Genomic DNA, 15,441 nt, shown 5'->3' with positions numbered 1-15,441 from the left:
ATCAATTTTATTGGAATTCCACGTGAAAGACCAACACAAAGTGGTGTACACGTGAGAAGTGGAACAAAAGTCATACATGATTCCAAACATTTTTTACAAATAAATAACTGCAAAGTGGGGTGTGCGTAATTATTCAGCCCCCTGAGTCAATACTTTGTAGAACCACCTTTTGCTGCAATTACAGCTGCCAGTCTTTTAGGGTATGTCTCTACCAGCTTTGCACATCTAGAGACTGAAATCCTTGCCCATTCTTCTTTGCAAAAGCCTTGAACATCCCACGGAGCACTGTTCAAGCCATCATTCAGAAATGGAAGGAGTATGGCACAACTGTAAACCTACCAAGACAAGGCCGCCCACCTAAACTCACAGGCCGAACAAGGAGAGCGCTGATCAAAAATGCAGTCAAGAGGTCCATGGTGACTCTGGACGAGCTGCAGAGATCTACAGCTCAGGTGGGGGAATCTGTCCATAGGACAACTATTAGTCATGCACTGCACAAAGTTGGCCTTTATGGAAGAGTGGCAAGAAGAAAGCCATTGTTAACAGAAAACCATAAGAAGTCCCGTTTGCAGTTTGCCACAAGCCACGTGGGGGACACAGCAAACCTGTGGAAGACAGTGCTCTGGTCAGATGAGACCAGAATGGAACTTTTTGGCCAAAGTGCAAAACGCTATGTGTGGCGGAAAACTAACACTGCACATCACTCTGAACACACCATCCCCACTGTCAAATATGGTGGTGGCAGCATCATGCTCTGGGGGTGCTTCTCTTCAGCAGGGACAGGGAAGCTGGTCAGAGTTGATGGGAAGATGGATGGAGCCAAATACAGGGCAATCTTGGAAGAAAACCTCTTGGAGTCTGCAAAAGACTTGAGACTGGGGCGGAGGTTCACCTTCCAGCAGGACAACGACCCTAAACATAAAGCCAGAGCAACAATGGAACGGTTTAAAACAAAACATATCCATGTGTTAGAATGGCCCAGTCAAAGTCCAGATCTAAATCCAATCGAGAATCTGTGGCAAGATCTGAAAACTGCTGTTCACAAACGCTGTCCATCTAATCTGACTGAGCTGGAGCTGTTTTGCAAAGAAGAATGGGCAAGGATTTCAGTCTCTAGATGTGCAAAGCTGGTAGAGACATACCCTAAAAGACTGGCAGCTGTAATTGCAGCAAAAGGTGGTTCTACAAAGTATTGACTCAGGGGGCTGAATAATTACGCACACCCCACTTTTCAGTTATTTATTTGTAAAAAATGTTTGGAATCATGTCTGATTTTCATTCCACTTCTCACGTGTGCACCACTTTGTACTGGTCTTTCACGTGGAATTCCAATAAAATTGATTCATGTTTGTGGCTGTAATGTGACAAAATGTGGAAAAGTTCAAGGGAGCCGAATACTTTTGCAAGCTACTGTATATATCAGATGCCAGGTTTTGTTTTTTGTTCTTGTTTTTTTTAACCTAACTTAAATAAGTAGGTTTAGGGTAATGTGTGTATAGGAAAAAACATTCAGGAGCCAAGTAAGAAATTTGCAAATGATGTTGCTTAACTGTGAAACATCACTGTACTACGTAGCCATGCAGCTCTGGTCCCTTTTTGGGAATTAGGTCAGCAGCCTTGAATCTGTGACTGCAGTCAGGACAGTATGCCAAAATTTGACGAATGGAGAAGCGTAATGAAATGTAAATGTGTGGCCCTTTTTTGCACCAAAAAGAAAATTATATCTAAAAAAAAAAAAAGAGAGAGAGAGTAAAACAAACATTTTGTTCAGCAATAAAGTGTTTTTAAACTGCATGATTGGTAACTTTTATTTCCTTGTCAGATATTTCATTTCTCTTTAAAGAACCATGAACACTTGCACACCACATGCTTCAAGAAGAACACAGATCCTGTTTTTGCGTTGTTGTTGTTTTTTTGTCAAGTGTAGCACACTTTCAGTACTCCATCACATAAGAGTGATGCAAAACTGCAGTATCAACAAAAATGTTTTTGTTGTGACAAAGTAACAACATGCAGTAGATCTCTGCTGTAACTAATGTACAGTCATGCAACACAGGACATAATTTGAATGAAAAATGAAGTAAATAAAACCTCAGATATTACCTCAGTGTCATTTTTTATTGATTAAGAAATAAGCCAAATACAAAAGCATGTATATTAAATCAAGTACACACTATGATTCAAAAGATTGTATAGCCAGTTTTACTATTGTGGCTTTATCAGTCTTTCACATCACTGTGGAGAAATATTTGACCGTCTGTTTCCATTCACTGAGGTTTGCAGTCATTCATGTGTGACTCTTTTGAGGTTCTGCCACAGCCAGTGAGTCGAGATGAGGGCTGAACTTTCTACTGTGCCATTACAACATATTTATTCTTTTCTTTATAAGCCACTCGTTACTAGATTTTTCCTGATTCTTCACATACCAACCTGGTTTTGGATCACTGCTTCAGTCTGTCATTTGTATCAGTGTTTTGTATTTCACAGAATTTTATATATTTAAGGAAAATATTGCAAAACCTTAATTGTAAAGGCTTAGTCTATAAACAGCCGTAATTTAAGTTACCAGTTGATAATGCTGTGGAATAAAAGTGTGTAAGTAAATCGTCCCCATTACTTCACTTTATTGTGTGACTTTAACAATATTAAAACAACAACAGCAACAAAGCACAAAAAACATGCATGGTGATAATTTCTGGATTTAGCATTCGCACTTAAAGACGTTTATAACAAGTAAGTATGAAAGAAAAACGAATCTTAACCTTTGGTTTTATTTTACTTGTAAAAAAAAACAAAACCCTCAAAGTTTAAATGTCACATATAGTTTCACTTCCTTGCAGCATACGTCAGCTACCACGTTCCCAGTGACGTAGAAAACACCAGGAAGTAACACAGGCGGCTAAGTGGCTAGCTCGGGGCTAGCATGTAGAAATGAAATCAAATCTGGAAAAAGACTGACTTTCCACCCACGGTAAGGCAGGTTGGACTGTGAAAGCGGTTCGCTGCGATGCTTGTTAAGGTTAAATGCGAAGAGGTGTTTGTCTCCCTGACGTTTATACATAATGCGAACAAGTGTAAAGCCTAAATGCACTGGAGCTTAGAGGAGTTTGCTACCTCACATCAGCAAATCCGTTCAAGTGTTTTATTTCGGTTTGTGTTAATGGGTAGAAGTAGGGAACTTATAGACATGGCAGTACTCTCGGTTTGGGGTTGTCTGTGAGCTGATATCGAACCTCCACACACTGTGCAAACATGTATGTGATGATATGGATACAAGCCTATTCAGACTGCGCTGCAAAGGTTACTTTGGATGACAATGACCAAGGCAAAGGGTCAAAAGGTTTCTTCTTTATTCCTACTTTTTAAATGTTAAATAAAATTGAACATCTCTGCTACAAATCGGCTGCAAAGTTTTAATGTGCGGCTTTGTTGACACTGTCAGAGAGGTGTCGACGTGTAGTGGTGAGATTTTTGTGTGTTTCTAATAAAAACAATGGAATCACATTTCAGGACAGGTGGACCCAGCAAAGTTTTCTGCCCTTACAAGTGTTTCCAAGGTGCAGGTAGAAGAGGATAAAAACTCAAGAAGTTAAAGCCACAGCAACACTTGCAGGTCAAAGACCAGTGTCAGAATGCCCATATTACTTTAGGCTTTGAACGTACCATGATTTTTAAAAAAATTATAAATATCAGTAGACTATACAATAGAATGCTTATAAAAAATATATTATCAATTGACCCCTCTATCCGTTTTCTTAACAACTTATCCAATTCAAGGTCACAGGATGCTGGTGCCCTTCATTGAGTGAGAATCTGGGTGCTCATGTAATAATATATCTATCGCCCTTTTTTTGTTAATATATTACTTTATAATACTTTTTTTCACCAACAATTCAGCTGATTCAGGTCAAATATATTTACTTTGAAAAATGATTAGCTTAAAAAGTCACTGATGGGAAGCCTCTTTTTTTTCCCAGTATTTTTTTTAATTATTAATCCTTTATTTATCCAGGTAAAAATCTCATTGAGATTCAAATCTCCTTTCCAAGACTTGGCATCATGGCAGCAAAAGTCAAAACCCATACAACACATAATCCATTAGAATTATACTTATTGTTAACTATTAACTATTTCTTTCAGCACTGATCAAGTACAGAGACACTCAAGAAGCATACCATGGGTCAGCGCCGGAAAGTGGCAGCAGGGAATAACCCTTCATCTCAGAGAAACTCTGGAGTTTCTGCACAGGCTGCCAGGGTCCACAGCAGGAAGCACAACATCTGCATGGTGTCTGACTTTTTCTATCCAAACATGGGAGGAGTAGAAAGTCACATTTACCAACTCTCCCAGTGCCTGATTGAAAAGGGGCACAAGGTGGTAATTGTCACTCACGCCTACGGCAGGAGGAAGGGTGTCCGGTACCTGACCAATGGCCTGAAGGTATACTACCTGCCCCTGCAAGTGATGTACAACCAGTCCACAGCCACCACCTGCTTCCACAGTCTCCCGCTGATGCGCTGTGTGTTTGTCAGGGAGCGCATCACCGTCGTGCATGCACACAGCTCCTTTTCTGCCATGGCCCATGATGCATTGTTCCACGCTAAGACCATGGGTCTTAACACAGTAGGTGATTCAGGTAATTTCCCGTGTTTCTAACATGATGCTGTTTAAATCGCTAAAGAGTGTTTGTCATTTGCAGGTTTTCACTGACCACTCGCTCTTTGGCTTTGCTGACCTCAGCTCTGTCCTGACCAACAAGCTCCTGACTGTGTCGCTGTGTGACACCAACCACATTGTGTGTGTGTCCTACACAAGTAAGGAGAACACAGTTCTACGCGCAGCACTCGACCCAGAGATAGTGTCCGTTATTCCCAACGCTGTCGATTCTACAGACTTCACACCAGACCCCTCCCAGCGACAAGATGACAGGATCACAATTGTTGTCATCAGCCGTCTCGTCTATCGGAAAGGTACTGAGAAATTTGTTTTAGACGCTGTTGCATCTACTTGAAGCAGCAAGGTGCTATGCTGAATAGGTCACAGTCCTTTGTTCAGGCCCTCACCCTAAAACAAGTAAAAAACACATTTTTGCTATAAATTCAGTTAATTTTAGTTCGTTTTGTGAACACTCATTACAGTTTTAGTTAGTTTTCCTTTTTTTGTTTTTATTTTTATTTCCGTTAACGAAAATGTTTTTTCACTTCTAGTTTTCGTTATTTCGTTAGTTTTCGTTAACGATAATAACCTTGGAGCCACCCAACTTTATTTTTCAAGTAGCTTAAAACTTAGGATATCTTGGTATGGTGTGTAGTGTGTCCTTACATTTGAGGAAACTGGAGAAGTGGAGGACAAAAGAATAAGTGACAGTCTTTAAAAATCTGTCTACAGCAGATGAAGAGTACCTGAAAGTGATGTGCTTAAGAAACAGGAAAAAATCCAACAGATCTGATACAGTAAGAGAGAGATGCACCTGGACCATCAGCTGATCCATGTACCTACCATTCACTGAAAACTTATCAAAAATAATGTCAGTGGAAGAGTACCAAATTACACAAGAACTGGACTGCAAATGAGTGTCAGCAGCTCTTATGGGTGAAGGATCCAAATTTGACATTTTTAGTTAAAATCATTGTTATTATGTGTGAAGACGATCGTGGCTCAAGAGTTGGGAGGTCGCCTTGTTATCGGAAGGTTGCCGGTTCGAGCCCCGGCTTGGACAGTCTCGGTCGTTGTGTCCTTGGGCAAGACACTTCACCCATTGCCTACTGGTGGTGGTCAGAGGGCCCGGTGGCGCCAGTGTCCGGCAGCCTCGCCTCTGTCAGTGCGCCCCAGGGTGGCTGTGGCTACAATGTAGCTTGCCATCACCAGTGTGTGAATGGGTGGATGACTGGATATGTAAAGCGCTTTGAGGTCCTTAGGGACTAGTAAAGCGCTATATAAATACAGGCCATTTACCATTTACCAAGACGGGCAGGAGAGAGAAACAGTCATTTGTAAAACATGCTGGAAGCTCTGCTAGTTCAGGAAAAGCATCCCTGGAAAGAAAAATGTGCAATCAAACCTGGGCTTAAAGGGCACAGTATATGTAGCTCTGTTTCACTTAATAGTTTTAGAGCTACAGAAATAAAAATTCAAGTGGGGTTCCTCAAGGATCAGTTCTCGGTCCATTACTCTTTAATTCTTAGTGCTCCCACTTGGCACTTTCATAAAAAATCATAATACATCCTGTCAGTCTTGCATAGATGATACAGTTGCTCCTATCATTTACTTCTGTTCATAAACCAGTGAGCTTCGTTGATGACGTTAACTTCTGGATTTCTCAAAATGTTTTAGAACTGAACAGAGACGAATCAGAATCAGGCTGCAGATGTGGCCGCGCCAAAAAGAAAACAGTGAAAGTATACACGTCAGGGACAAGGGGAGGAAAAAAAAGAGCTCTACTCAAACTGGGCTCCTTACTGGGAGACCAGTTTGAGGACAGTAAAAAAACACCAGCACAAAAAAGCACATGAATATTCACATCTTACACCATGTAAAAGGACGTGACATGCAACGGGGGAGGGTATGGGGTAAGGAATGATCCGGTGCAGACAGCAGTCGTCTTGTCCTGCAGTCGCTGGACAGACCTGCTGTCTACATCAGGTGGGTAGCAAGCATCTGGGGTGTCTGGAATGGTGTAGGGTAATGAGTGTACATCTGTGTCAGTGTACGTGTGTGTGTGTGTGTGTGTGTGTGTGCGTATCCTGTGTTCACCCGCTTAAGCAAAAGTCAACAGTCTAAACACAGTCCCGTCATCAGGGAAGAATTTGTTGTTCCGGAGCGGCATGAGTGAGGCAGATGGTTGTTTGGGTTAATGTGAACAACTGCATCCAATTTTAATGCAGAATTACCTGAAAAATCCTTTTATTGGTTCATAAAACTCACACTGGTTTGGCCTCCCAGTGCAATAAGTTACACTACACCTAGACCTCTCAGTTATCAGGCGTAGATCTTTTAACTGTTCTCAGAAGAAGATCAAAGCATGCCAAGAAAACTTACCGTTACTGTAGATGTGTTCTTTGGAACATTGGAACAAGGTGCCTGCTGACCCAAGATGGCTTGCATCTGTGCCGACAAACAAAAGCACGGGCTTATTGTGTGTGTGTGTGTGTGTGTGTGTGTGTGTGTGTGTGTGTGTGTGTGTGTGTGTGTGTGTGAGAAACTTGGACTTTATCTCTTTGTAAAGTTTGTTGTTTTCACTGTCTTAAGACATTATAGACTTACTCTTATTTTGATGTATTTACCTTCTATGTTAAGAACCTCAAGGTTACATGTAATGAAGTGTACTATGTAACTAAAATAGCCATTGCCTTTGCTTTCCATATGAAGTTCAGTAGAGAACTGCATCACTCTAATAGTGGAAGGAAGTCTTCACTTTCTTTCCTTCTTTGCAGGAATTGATCTTCTTGGTGGAATAATCCCGGAGCTTTGTCTCAAACATCCTTACCTCCACTTCCTGATTGGCGGAGAGGGACCAAAGAGAATTGTTCTGGAGGAAGTGAGGGAGAAATACCAACTACATGACAGGTACTGCTGGATGCGCTTATTTCCTGAGATAATGATGTCGGCATCTTTCAGGATCTATTAAAGCATGTCTAAGTATTTGTATATTAAATCGTGTCTGTGTTACAGCTTTAGTTTACTTTTCTTACCACAGGAGCAAATCTCATATAAAGAAACTTTCTGTAGTATATTAAAGAACCAACACTGTTATAGAATTTAATTAACTGGAATTTACTGCCATTGTTTTGTGTTTCCTTTACGTTTATTCAACACCTGGAAATGATTGTAGATTAGTAGATAAACCCAGGGTCAATCACTGGGTTCCTGAGTAAAGGTGCTACCACTGTGTTTTGATCTGCACAGGGTACGTCTGCTGGGCGCTCTGGAGCACAAAGATGTGCGTGGGGTTTTGGTTCAAGGCCACATCTTCCTCAACACGTCGCTCACTGAAGCGTTCTGCATGGCCATTGTGGAAGGAGCCAGCTGTGGACTGCAGGTTTGCTGCAGTTTCTGTTCCTCCAGCCATAAACCACGTTAAGTTCCACTGTGATGGGGTTAGCTGCTGTCTGACAGATCTGTCATTGATACACAAGGTCAATGATATGAAGTCCGGTAGCAGTGACTCTCGGTGTCAGGATTTCCTTATTTCACTTTAAGTGAAACAGCTTTTTTGAGATAAACACACCAAACATTTGAGAATATTTCTTTAATACAAATGGGAGAGGGCACATCTTGCTGCTACAAACATGCCACAACCTGAAGGATGGTTTAACCAGATTAGCTACATGATGTTATTAGATTGTGGGGGTAAACTTGTACATGCTTGTCATTACATGGTGCAATATTTCCCTCTAGCTTTATCATAGTATCAATTTTAACATCTTGTTTACTTACCATTTAGCGTGCCAATCTCTTAAGATAATGACATCTTCTGATGCACAACCAGTCATTTTATTGGAAACAGGCCAATATTTGACCTAAGTTGCCCCCAGTAGTCATCCGAGGGGCGACAGATCTAACACTGAATCTTTAGACCTTAAGCTCAGTTCATGTCACAAATCTAAGCAAAGAAAATGCAGATAAACTTTTAGTTTTTTATAGAATATATAATAATGTAATAATGAAAATTAGACTTTATCAAGACGAGGCACTTTCAGATCACAGAAGCAGCTCTGTGAAAGCCCATTCGGCCAAGCGGAGCCGGCACAACTCAGTTGAAGATGCTGAAGTGTTCTTGTGGCAGATTCGCCGTGGGCGTGTGCAGCTCATCTCATACCGCTGCTTAAAAAAAACTGAAGTACATGAGGGAGACGTGGGAGAGGGAGGATAGACCTTTATGTAAGAGCGGCAAATGCCAGACAGCAGCTAACCGCATCACAGTGGAACTTAATGTGGTTTATCGCTGGAGGAACAGAAACTGGAAATGTCATTCTTGTTATTTCGTGACGTTAGACCTACAGATGGAAAAAAGTAACCTGAGAATCCATGAGAGAATCCTCTTACCTCCAGGTTATTTCCAAAAGAAATTACATTGGGAGCTTAATTTCTTTTGGGATGAAAATGCCTTCGAGCTAACAAACAGGCCCGTTTGTTATTCTTTCCTACTAGAGGGAATCCTCAGGTTTCATAACTATGGGGGAAAAAACGGGGAAACACACGCAGGTGGCATTTAATAACGTAATTTCTTCTTACTTTCTTAGTCAGACTGTATGATGAGTTATACCCTTTTCTGCAGATTCTTACACAGATATGCGTACAGAGATTACACAAAAAATAATTGCTTATGGGAAGACGCAATGAGTAACCACTCTTTATCTGTGATTTATTGGAACACGTAGGTTGGACATAAAGTTGAACATAAGTTGAACTGTGCCATAACACAGGGCAAGAAAGGAGACAAGCACAATGCAGCAACTTATAGTGTAAAGTGTGAATGCTGTTGGAAGAAGAAGACCAGACACCAGCGAGGGAGGATAAGAAGGACAGACGCAACAACATTGTCATCCCCTATGTAGCCGGTGTATCAGAAAAACTCAGGAGAGTTTTCTCCAAGCATGACATCCCGGTGCATTTCAGACCCAGCAACACGCTCAGACAGAAACTGGTTCACCCGAAAGACAAAACGCCAAAACACAGACTTAACAATGTGGTGTATGCTGTACAGTGCAGCGAGGAATGCCCAGACCTCTACATTGGAGAGACCAAACAGCCACTTCACAAGCGCATGGCACAACAAAGAAGAGCCACCTCCACAGGACAAGACTCAGCAGTCCATCTGCATCTTAAGGATAAAGGACACTCTTTCGAGGATGCCAATGTTCACATTTTGGACAGAGAGGACAGATGGTTTGAAAGAGGAGTGAAAGAAGCCATCTATGTCCACTGTGAGCGACCATCTTTGAACAGAGGCGGGGGTTTACGACACCAACTCTCTGCCATCTATAATCCAGTTTTGAGATCCCTTCCCAGACACCTTAACGCCCACTCACATCCTGGGCCATCTGATCTCAGGAATTCGCATGATAAGGTGGGGCCAGGTTTCACAATGAACACACCCGAAACTCTGGCTGGGACCCACACCCAGTTTCACACCTTGGCTCAGGCGATTAGAGGATCATCAGGGGGTCCTTTTGTCCCTCTGTGGGGGGTTACTCCCACTAGGTTTATATCTGGGACTCTCCACCATTTGACCTTAGAACTGAAGAAGCCTCTCGGATGAGAGGTGAAACGTCTTCAAGCAACTTAAAGAAGTCCAGACGCTTTTCTTTGCAAGCTCCTTTGACTACGATGACCTGGATGACTGAGAACCTTCACAGACAATGCTGTTGGATGTGTATATTTACAAAAATACCTATATACACATTTATCTTTAACACCTTGAGCTCAATCAATAATTAATCTATTAGGGTCAAGGGACGGGAGAACCCTTGGTTTTCATCGGAATTATCAGAGTCCATCCATCAGCGTAACGTGGCATGGGCAAAAGCTAGGAAAAACGATTCCCTGACTGACTGGTTAGACTTCAGGAAATTAAGAAACAAATGCACGACACTTATCAAGAAGGCTAAGTCAGAATATTATTTATCTGTTACTACAGAAAACCTCAATAACCCTCAGAAATTTTGGAAAGTAATTAAGTCCTTATCTATAAATAAAATATCACAGGCTCTTCCAAAATTCATTTTAAAAGATTCTGTCCCAGTTTATGACAGAACTAAGGTCTTAAACAGCTTTAACAAGCACTTTGTAGCTACTGGTTTTTTTATTTAACTCTGTTGGAGCAGCCCCCATGATTCCCTGCACAGAACCCCAAACATATATTGGGGAGCTTTTTGATTTTTCTCCTTTTTCTGTCCAGGAAGTGCATAAAGCTCTTAAAGCCTTAGATCACAGGAAACCCCCAGGGCCAGACTTAATAGAGCCCTATTTTCTGAAAATAGCAGCTGATTACATTGCACAACCTCTTACGATCCTTTTTAATCTTTCAATCCAAAATAAAGAAATTCCACTTGTTTGGAAGTCTGCTTTTGTTACGCCAATACTAAAAGGAGGCGACCCGGCCATTTTGACTAATTACAGGCCAATATCAAACTTGTGTGTTTTGGCAAAAGTCCTTGAGTCTCTCGTCAGTGAGCAATTAAAAGAGTTCTTGTACTCTAATGAAGTTCTTTCAAAACTACAATCTGGGTTCAGAAAACAGCATAGTGCTGTCACGGCTGCCACAAAAGTGATAAATGACATACTTGTTGCTCTTGATAAAAAACAGCACTGTGCTTCTCTCTTTATTGACCTGTCAAAAGCTTTCGACACTGTGGATCACGCCATTTTAAAGCATAGGCTTCTTTCTTTGGGGCTGTCTAGACATGTTGTCTCCTGGTTTACTAATTATTTGAGTGACAGGACTCAATGCATTAAATGTGAAAATCTGTGCTCAGAACTTTTGAATATTCACACTGGGGTGCCACAGGGTTCAATTTTAGGACCTCTGCTGTTCATCATGTATATAAATGATTTGGGACAAAATGTGTCCAATGCTAGTATGCATTTTTATGCTGATGACACAGTTATTTATTCCTTTGGCTCAAACTTTGAAAAGGCAATAGAATCGTTGCAGAAAGCTTTTGACGTGGTTCAGCACACACTTCTGGAGCTGAAATTGGTTCTCAATGCTGAAAAGACAAAGCTAATGTTGTTTTCAAACATGAAGAGATTTCCTCAAACTGTCCCCTTGGTGTCCACTCTTGAGGGAAACCTCATAGAAGTGGTGCATACGTATAAATATCTTGGCTTTTTAATTGATGATTCTCTGACCTTTAAACCTCACATAGACAATCTTGTGAAAAAACTCAAACTAAAATTGGGATTTTTCTTTCGAAACAAATTTTGCTTTTCTTTTGAGACAAAAAAGCGTCTTGTAAATGCTACATTTTTATCTGTTTTAGATTATGGTGATCTGCTGTACATGAATGCTTCCGCCCAGTGTCTTCATAAGATTGACTCAGTTTATCATGCCTCCTTACGGTTTATTACAAACTGTAGGGCCTTGACCCATTGTTGTGATCTGTACGCTCGAGTGGGATGGCCTTCGTTGTCCTCCAGGAGGTTTGCTCACTGGTGCATCTTTATTTATAAGGCCCTGCTTGGACAAATGCCCACCTACATTTGCGATCTGCTCACACGGAGAAGTACTGTTTCTTACAGCCTGCGTTCAAGCGATCTTTTATTGCTCAATGTTCCATTTGCCAGAACTGAACTGGGAAAGAGGGCTTTTACTTATGCTGCCCCTTTCACATGGAACATGATGCAAAAAGACTGGAAGATAGCAGATCTTATTTCATTAAATGCTTTTAAGTCCAGATTGAGAGAGCCAGAGAAAAATGTTTTTAAAATGTAATTGTTATTTATAATATGTATGTAACTTTGTAATTTCAACGTGTTGTCGCCTCTTGGCCAGGACTCCCTTGCAAAAGAGGTTTTTAATCTCAATGGGACTTTTCCTGGTTAAATAAAGGTTAATAAATAATAAATAAAATAAAAATGTTTTTAAAGACAATTCAGTTTGTAAACATGGAATTCTTTACTCTAACTTTATTTTGTTAGTAATATTCCAGTAAAGTGGAGTTTATTTGGGAAGCTTTTGGATGTTGATTGCTGTCATATAAACTTACCAGACACTTTATTAGGTACACCTCGCAGGTACAGGGTTAGACACTGTTTTGCCTTCAGAACTGCCTAAATTCTTCATGGCACAGAAATGGATGGTGGACGTGCAGCTGTCATGATAGCATCACACAGCTGGACATCCACAACGGGAACCTCCCTTTTCTTCAAATCTCAAAGCTCAGTCCACTTGAGCTAATTGTGATGTTCAAGAAACCAGTTCGAGATGATTTGAGCTTTGTGATACTGTGTGTTATCCTACTGGAAGCACCCATGATAAGGTGGGCATGCTGTGGTCATGAAGTAATTGACATGATTACCAACAGTACTCAGTTAAGATCAGTGCTCAGCTGGTCCTCAGGGGCCAAGAAAATACCCCGACATTAGTCTGCACTGTTGATGCAAGGCAGGATAGAGGTTCTCTGACCTCTGGCATCAACAAGGCATTTTCTCCCGGAGAACTCCAGAGCACGGAATATTTTCCTCTTTTTGGCTGATCAGATATTTGCTATAACAAGCAGCTGAACAGGTGTACCTAATAAAGTGGCTAGCATTTCATTTTCCATGACTCCTAATCTTTATAACTTTGTACATCTTTGACTGAAATTGTCACGTTACCATAGTGATATGAAAGTGGGTACACCCTGACATCACTGTTTGAGGTTCCAGGTACAGCAGAGCTTCCTTTTTCAGGTGTCCACAGAGCTGTGGTGCTAGTTTTAGCTTGAGGCCAAACACACACAGTGGAATTTTGCTAATAATCATTCCATGACATATTTTATACTTCAGGAAAACTTCTGTTTTTCTGTTCTCTCTTTTTTGCGCGTGTGTATGTGTTTGTCAGCATCTGTTTTTTGTCTCTGTTTTCTTAGGTGGTTAGCACTCGTGTGGGAGGCATTCCAGAGGTGTTACCTGAGGGTTTGATTACCCTGTGTGAACCCACCGTCCGTTCATTGTGCGCCGGTCTGGAAGCGGTCATCGCTCGGCAACGATTGGGCAACGTCCCGTCGCCTGCTTCCAATCACATGCGTGTGCGAAACCTCTACACTTGGAGGAATGTTGCGGAGAGGACCGAGAAAGTAGGTTCCCCAAAGACACCCACACTGGACCGTGTGCATGTAACAGCTTGTTTTACATTTTTGAAGAAAATGCTATCAAAGCATAACATTTTATTGTGGAAAATAAAAGACAGGTGTGCCCTTTCATCACAAGGACATTTTCATAAATTGAAAACAGCAACTACTCTGAATCTTGATCAGATAACTCATTGGACGACTGCACCATCAGATAAGGCGTCCAGATTACCAGACTTTGCGTAAACAAATGTTTTCTCTAAACATTTCCCACAGTATCTGATTTCCAAAAAACTCTCTCTCTTGCATCATGCTTAGAAACTTGTGAGGTAAGAGATAAAAAGCTGAGGCACATCAAATTTATCTTGAGTGTCCTTTTTTTCTTTAATTGTACAACATGCTCAAACACATCTAACCTGGAGACGAGCTTTGCTCATTCATTATTTCTTATGGTTATTTTTGTGTCGGTGCAACTACGCTACCAAATATGCTCTTGAAAGGTACAGGAAAACCTCTGCTGTATGCAAATTCCTGTATGAAACTCTCTCTCTTTCTCAAGCTTGACAGTCATGCAAGGCAGCTAGACCTGACAGTTGTGTTTTGTTTTTTGGTATTTTCTAAGTGCTTGGCATTGCTCCATGGCTTTTTTTGGTATTTTCTAAGTGCTTGGCATTGCTCCATGGCTCTGTTAAACAATGGCATACCTTTAAAAAAAAAAAAAGCTAGCAGTGTGTTAAAGTGCACTCTGAAGTCAATGTCAGTTTGTAAGCAGAGCCCGGCCTGTGAAACATCGCGGCACATTCAGGTACAACCTGTGAACTCTCAAAACTTGTATTCAAATAGCCAGAAATGTTTTTAACATACAGAAGTTTCTGCAATCAGCCATTTTTTCTTCTTCTTTCACAGCATTTTTAAAAAATAAACACAGCAAAACAACAACAACAAAAGTCTATATCAGTATTTAGAATTTCTAAAACAAATCCAAATCTAATCCTAAAAAATGTATTCCAGTTTATGTCTAGGTGGTGGTTTTTACATGTTTAACTACTGAAGGACACTCAGGTGATCAATGTGTTTTTTCCCTGTCAGGTGTACGACAGGGTGGTCGGAGAGGAAGTTCTTCCCCTGGACAGACGGTTACGGAGGCTGAGGGCTCACTGCGGCCCCGTCGCTGGCTCCATCTTTGCGTTTGTGGCCGTGCTGGACTTCCTCTTCCTGCTGCTCCTGCAGTGGCTGATGCCTGATGGGGTCATGGATCTCGCCGTCGACGCCACAGGCCCTCAGCGACAGTGGAGACAGGAAAAGAGCCATAAAAATGAGGCTTACTCCTGATGTGCCACAGAGAGCAACAGAAACAGAAAGTTGATGACAGTGACCTCTCAGCACCTCTGCCTCTCTTCAAACTGCTTATATAAGTTTCCTATGTGATCTTCATGGTGCGGGCTAACATTTTGTTTACATTTACTCACCAAAAGGGAGTTGGTGGAAGAGACTTTTTTAAATAACTGGAATTTGTTGCACACCTTGCGAATTTATAAGCACTTTTTGAAAATGTAAAGATGACATTGAACAGAGAGGGTAAAGGGCTGGCTGCTTGTAAGCTCACAGGGAAACAAAGCTACTGTAACTTATCGAGAGACCTCAAAGTTTGTTTTTTAAATAAAAT

The 15,441-nt window shown here is 41.2% G+C and overlaps 1 protein-coding gene across 1 annotated transcript; it reads left to right on the top strand.

Annotated features, from left to right (window-relative positions):
• Nucleotides 1-2,886: 2,886 nt before the first annotated feature.
• piga (phosphatidylinositol glycan anchor biosynthesis, class A) lies at nt 2,887-15,107 on the top strand. Its single transcript, XM_085374548.1, has 7 exons — nt 2,887-2,971; nt 4,141-4,623; nt 4,700-4,970; nt 7,434-7,566; nt 7,906-8,038; nt 13,575-13,781; nt 14,865-15,107. The coding sequence occupies exons 2-7, from the start codon at nt 4,177-4,179 to the stop codon at nt 15,105-15,107; spliced, it is 1,434 nt and encodes a 477-aa protein (XP_085230674.1). The 5' UTR covers nt 2,887-2,971; nt 4,141-4,176.
• The last annotated feature ends 334 nt before the right edge of the window (nt 15,108-15,441 follow it).

This window comes from Diplotaxodon limnothrissa, linkage group LG16, assembly GCF_057381915.1.
Source record: "Diplotaxodon limnothrissa isolate DT_005_m linkage group LG16, D_limnothrissa_male_GT1.1, whole genome shotgun sequence".
Lineage (NCBI taxonomy): Eukaryota > Metazoa > Chordata > Actinopteri > Cichliformes > Cichlidae > Diplotaxodon > Diplotaxodon limnothrissa.
This window is presented reverse-complemented; position numbering and strand designations above follow the sequence as displayed.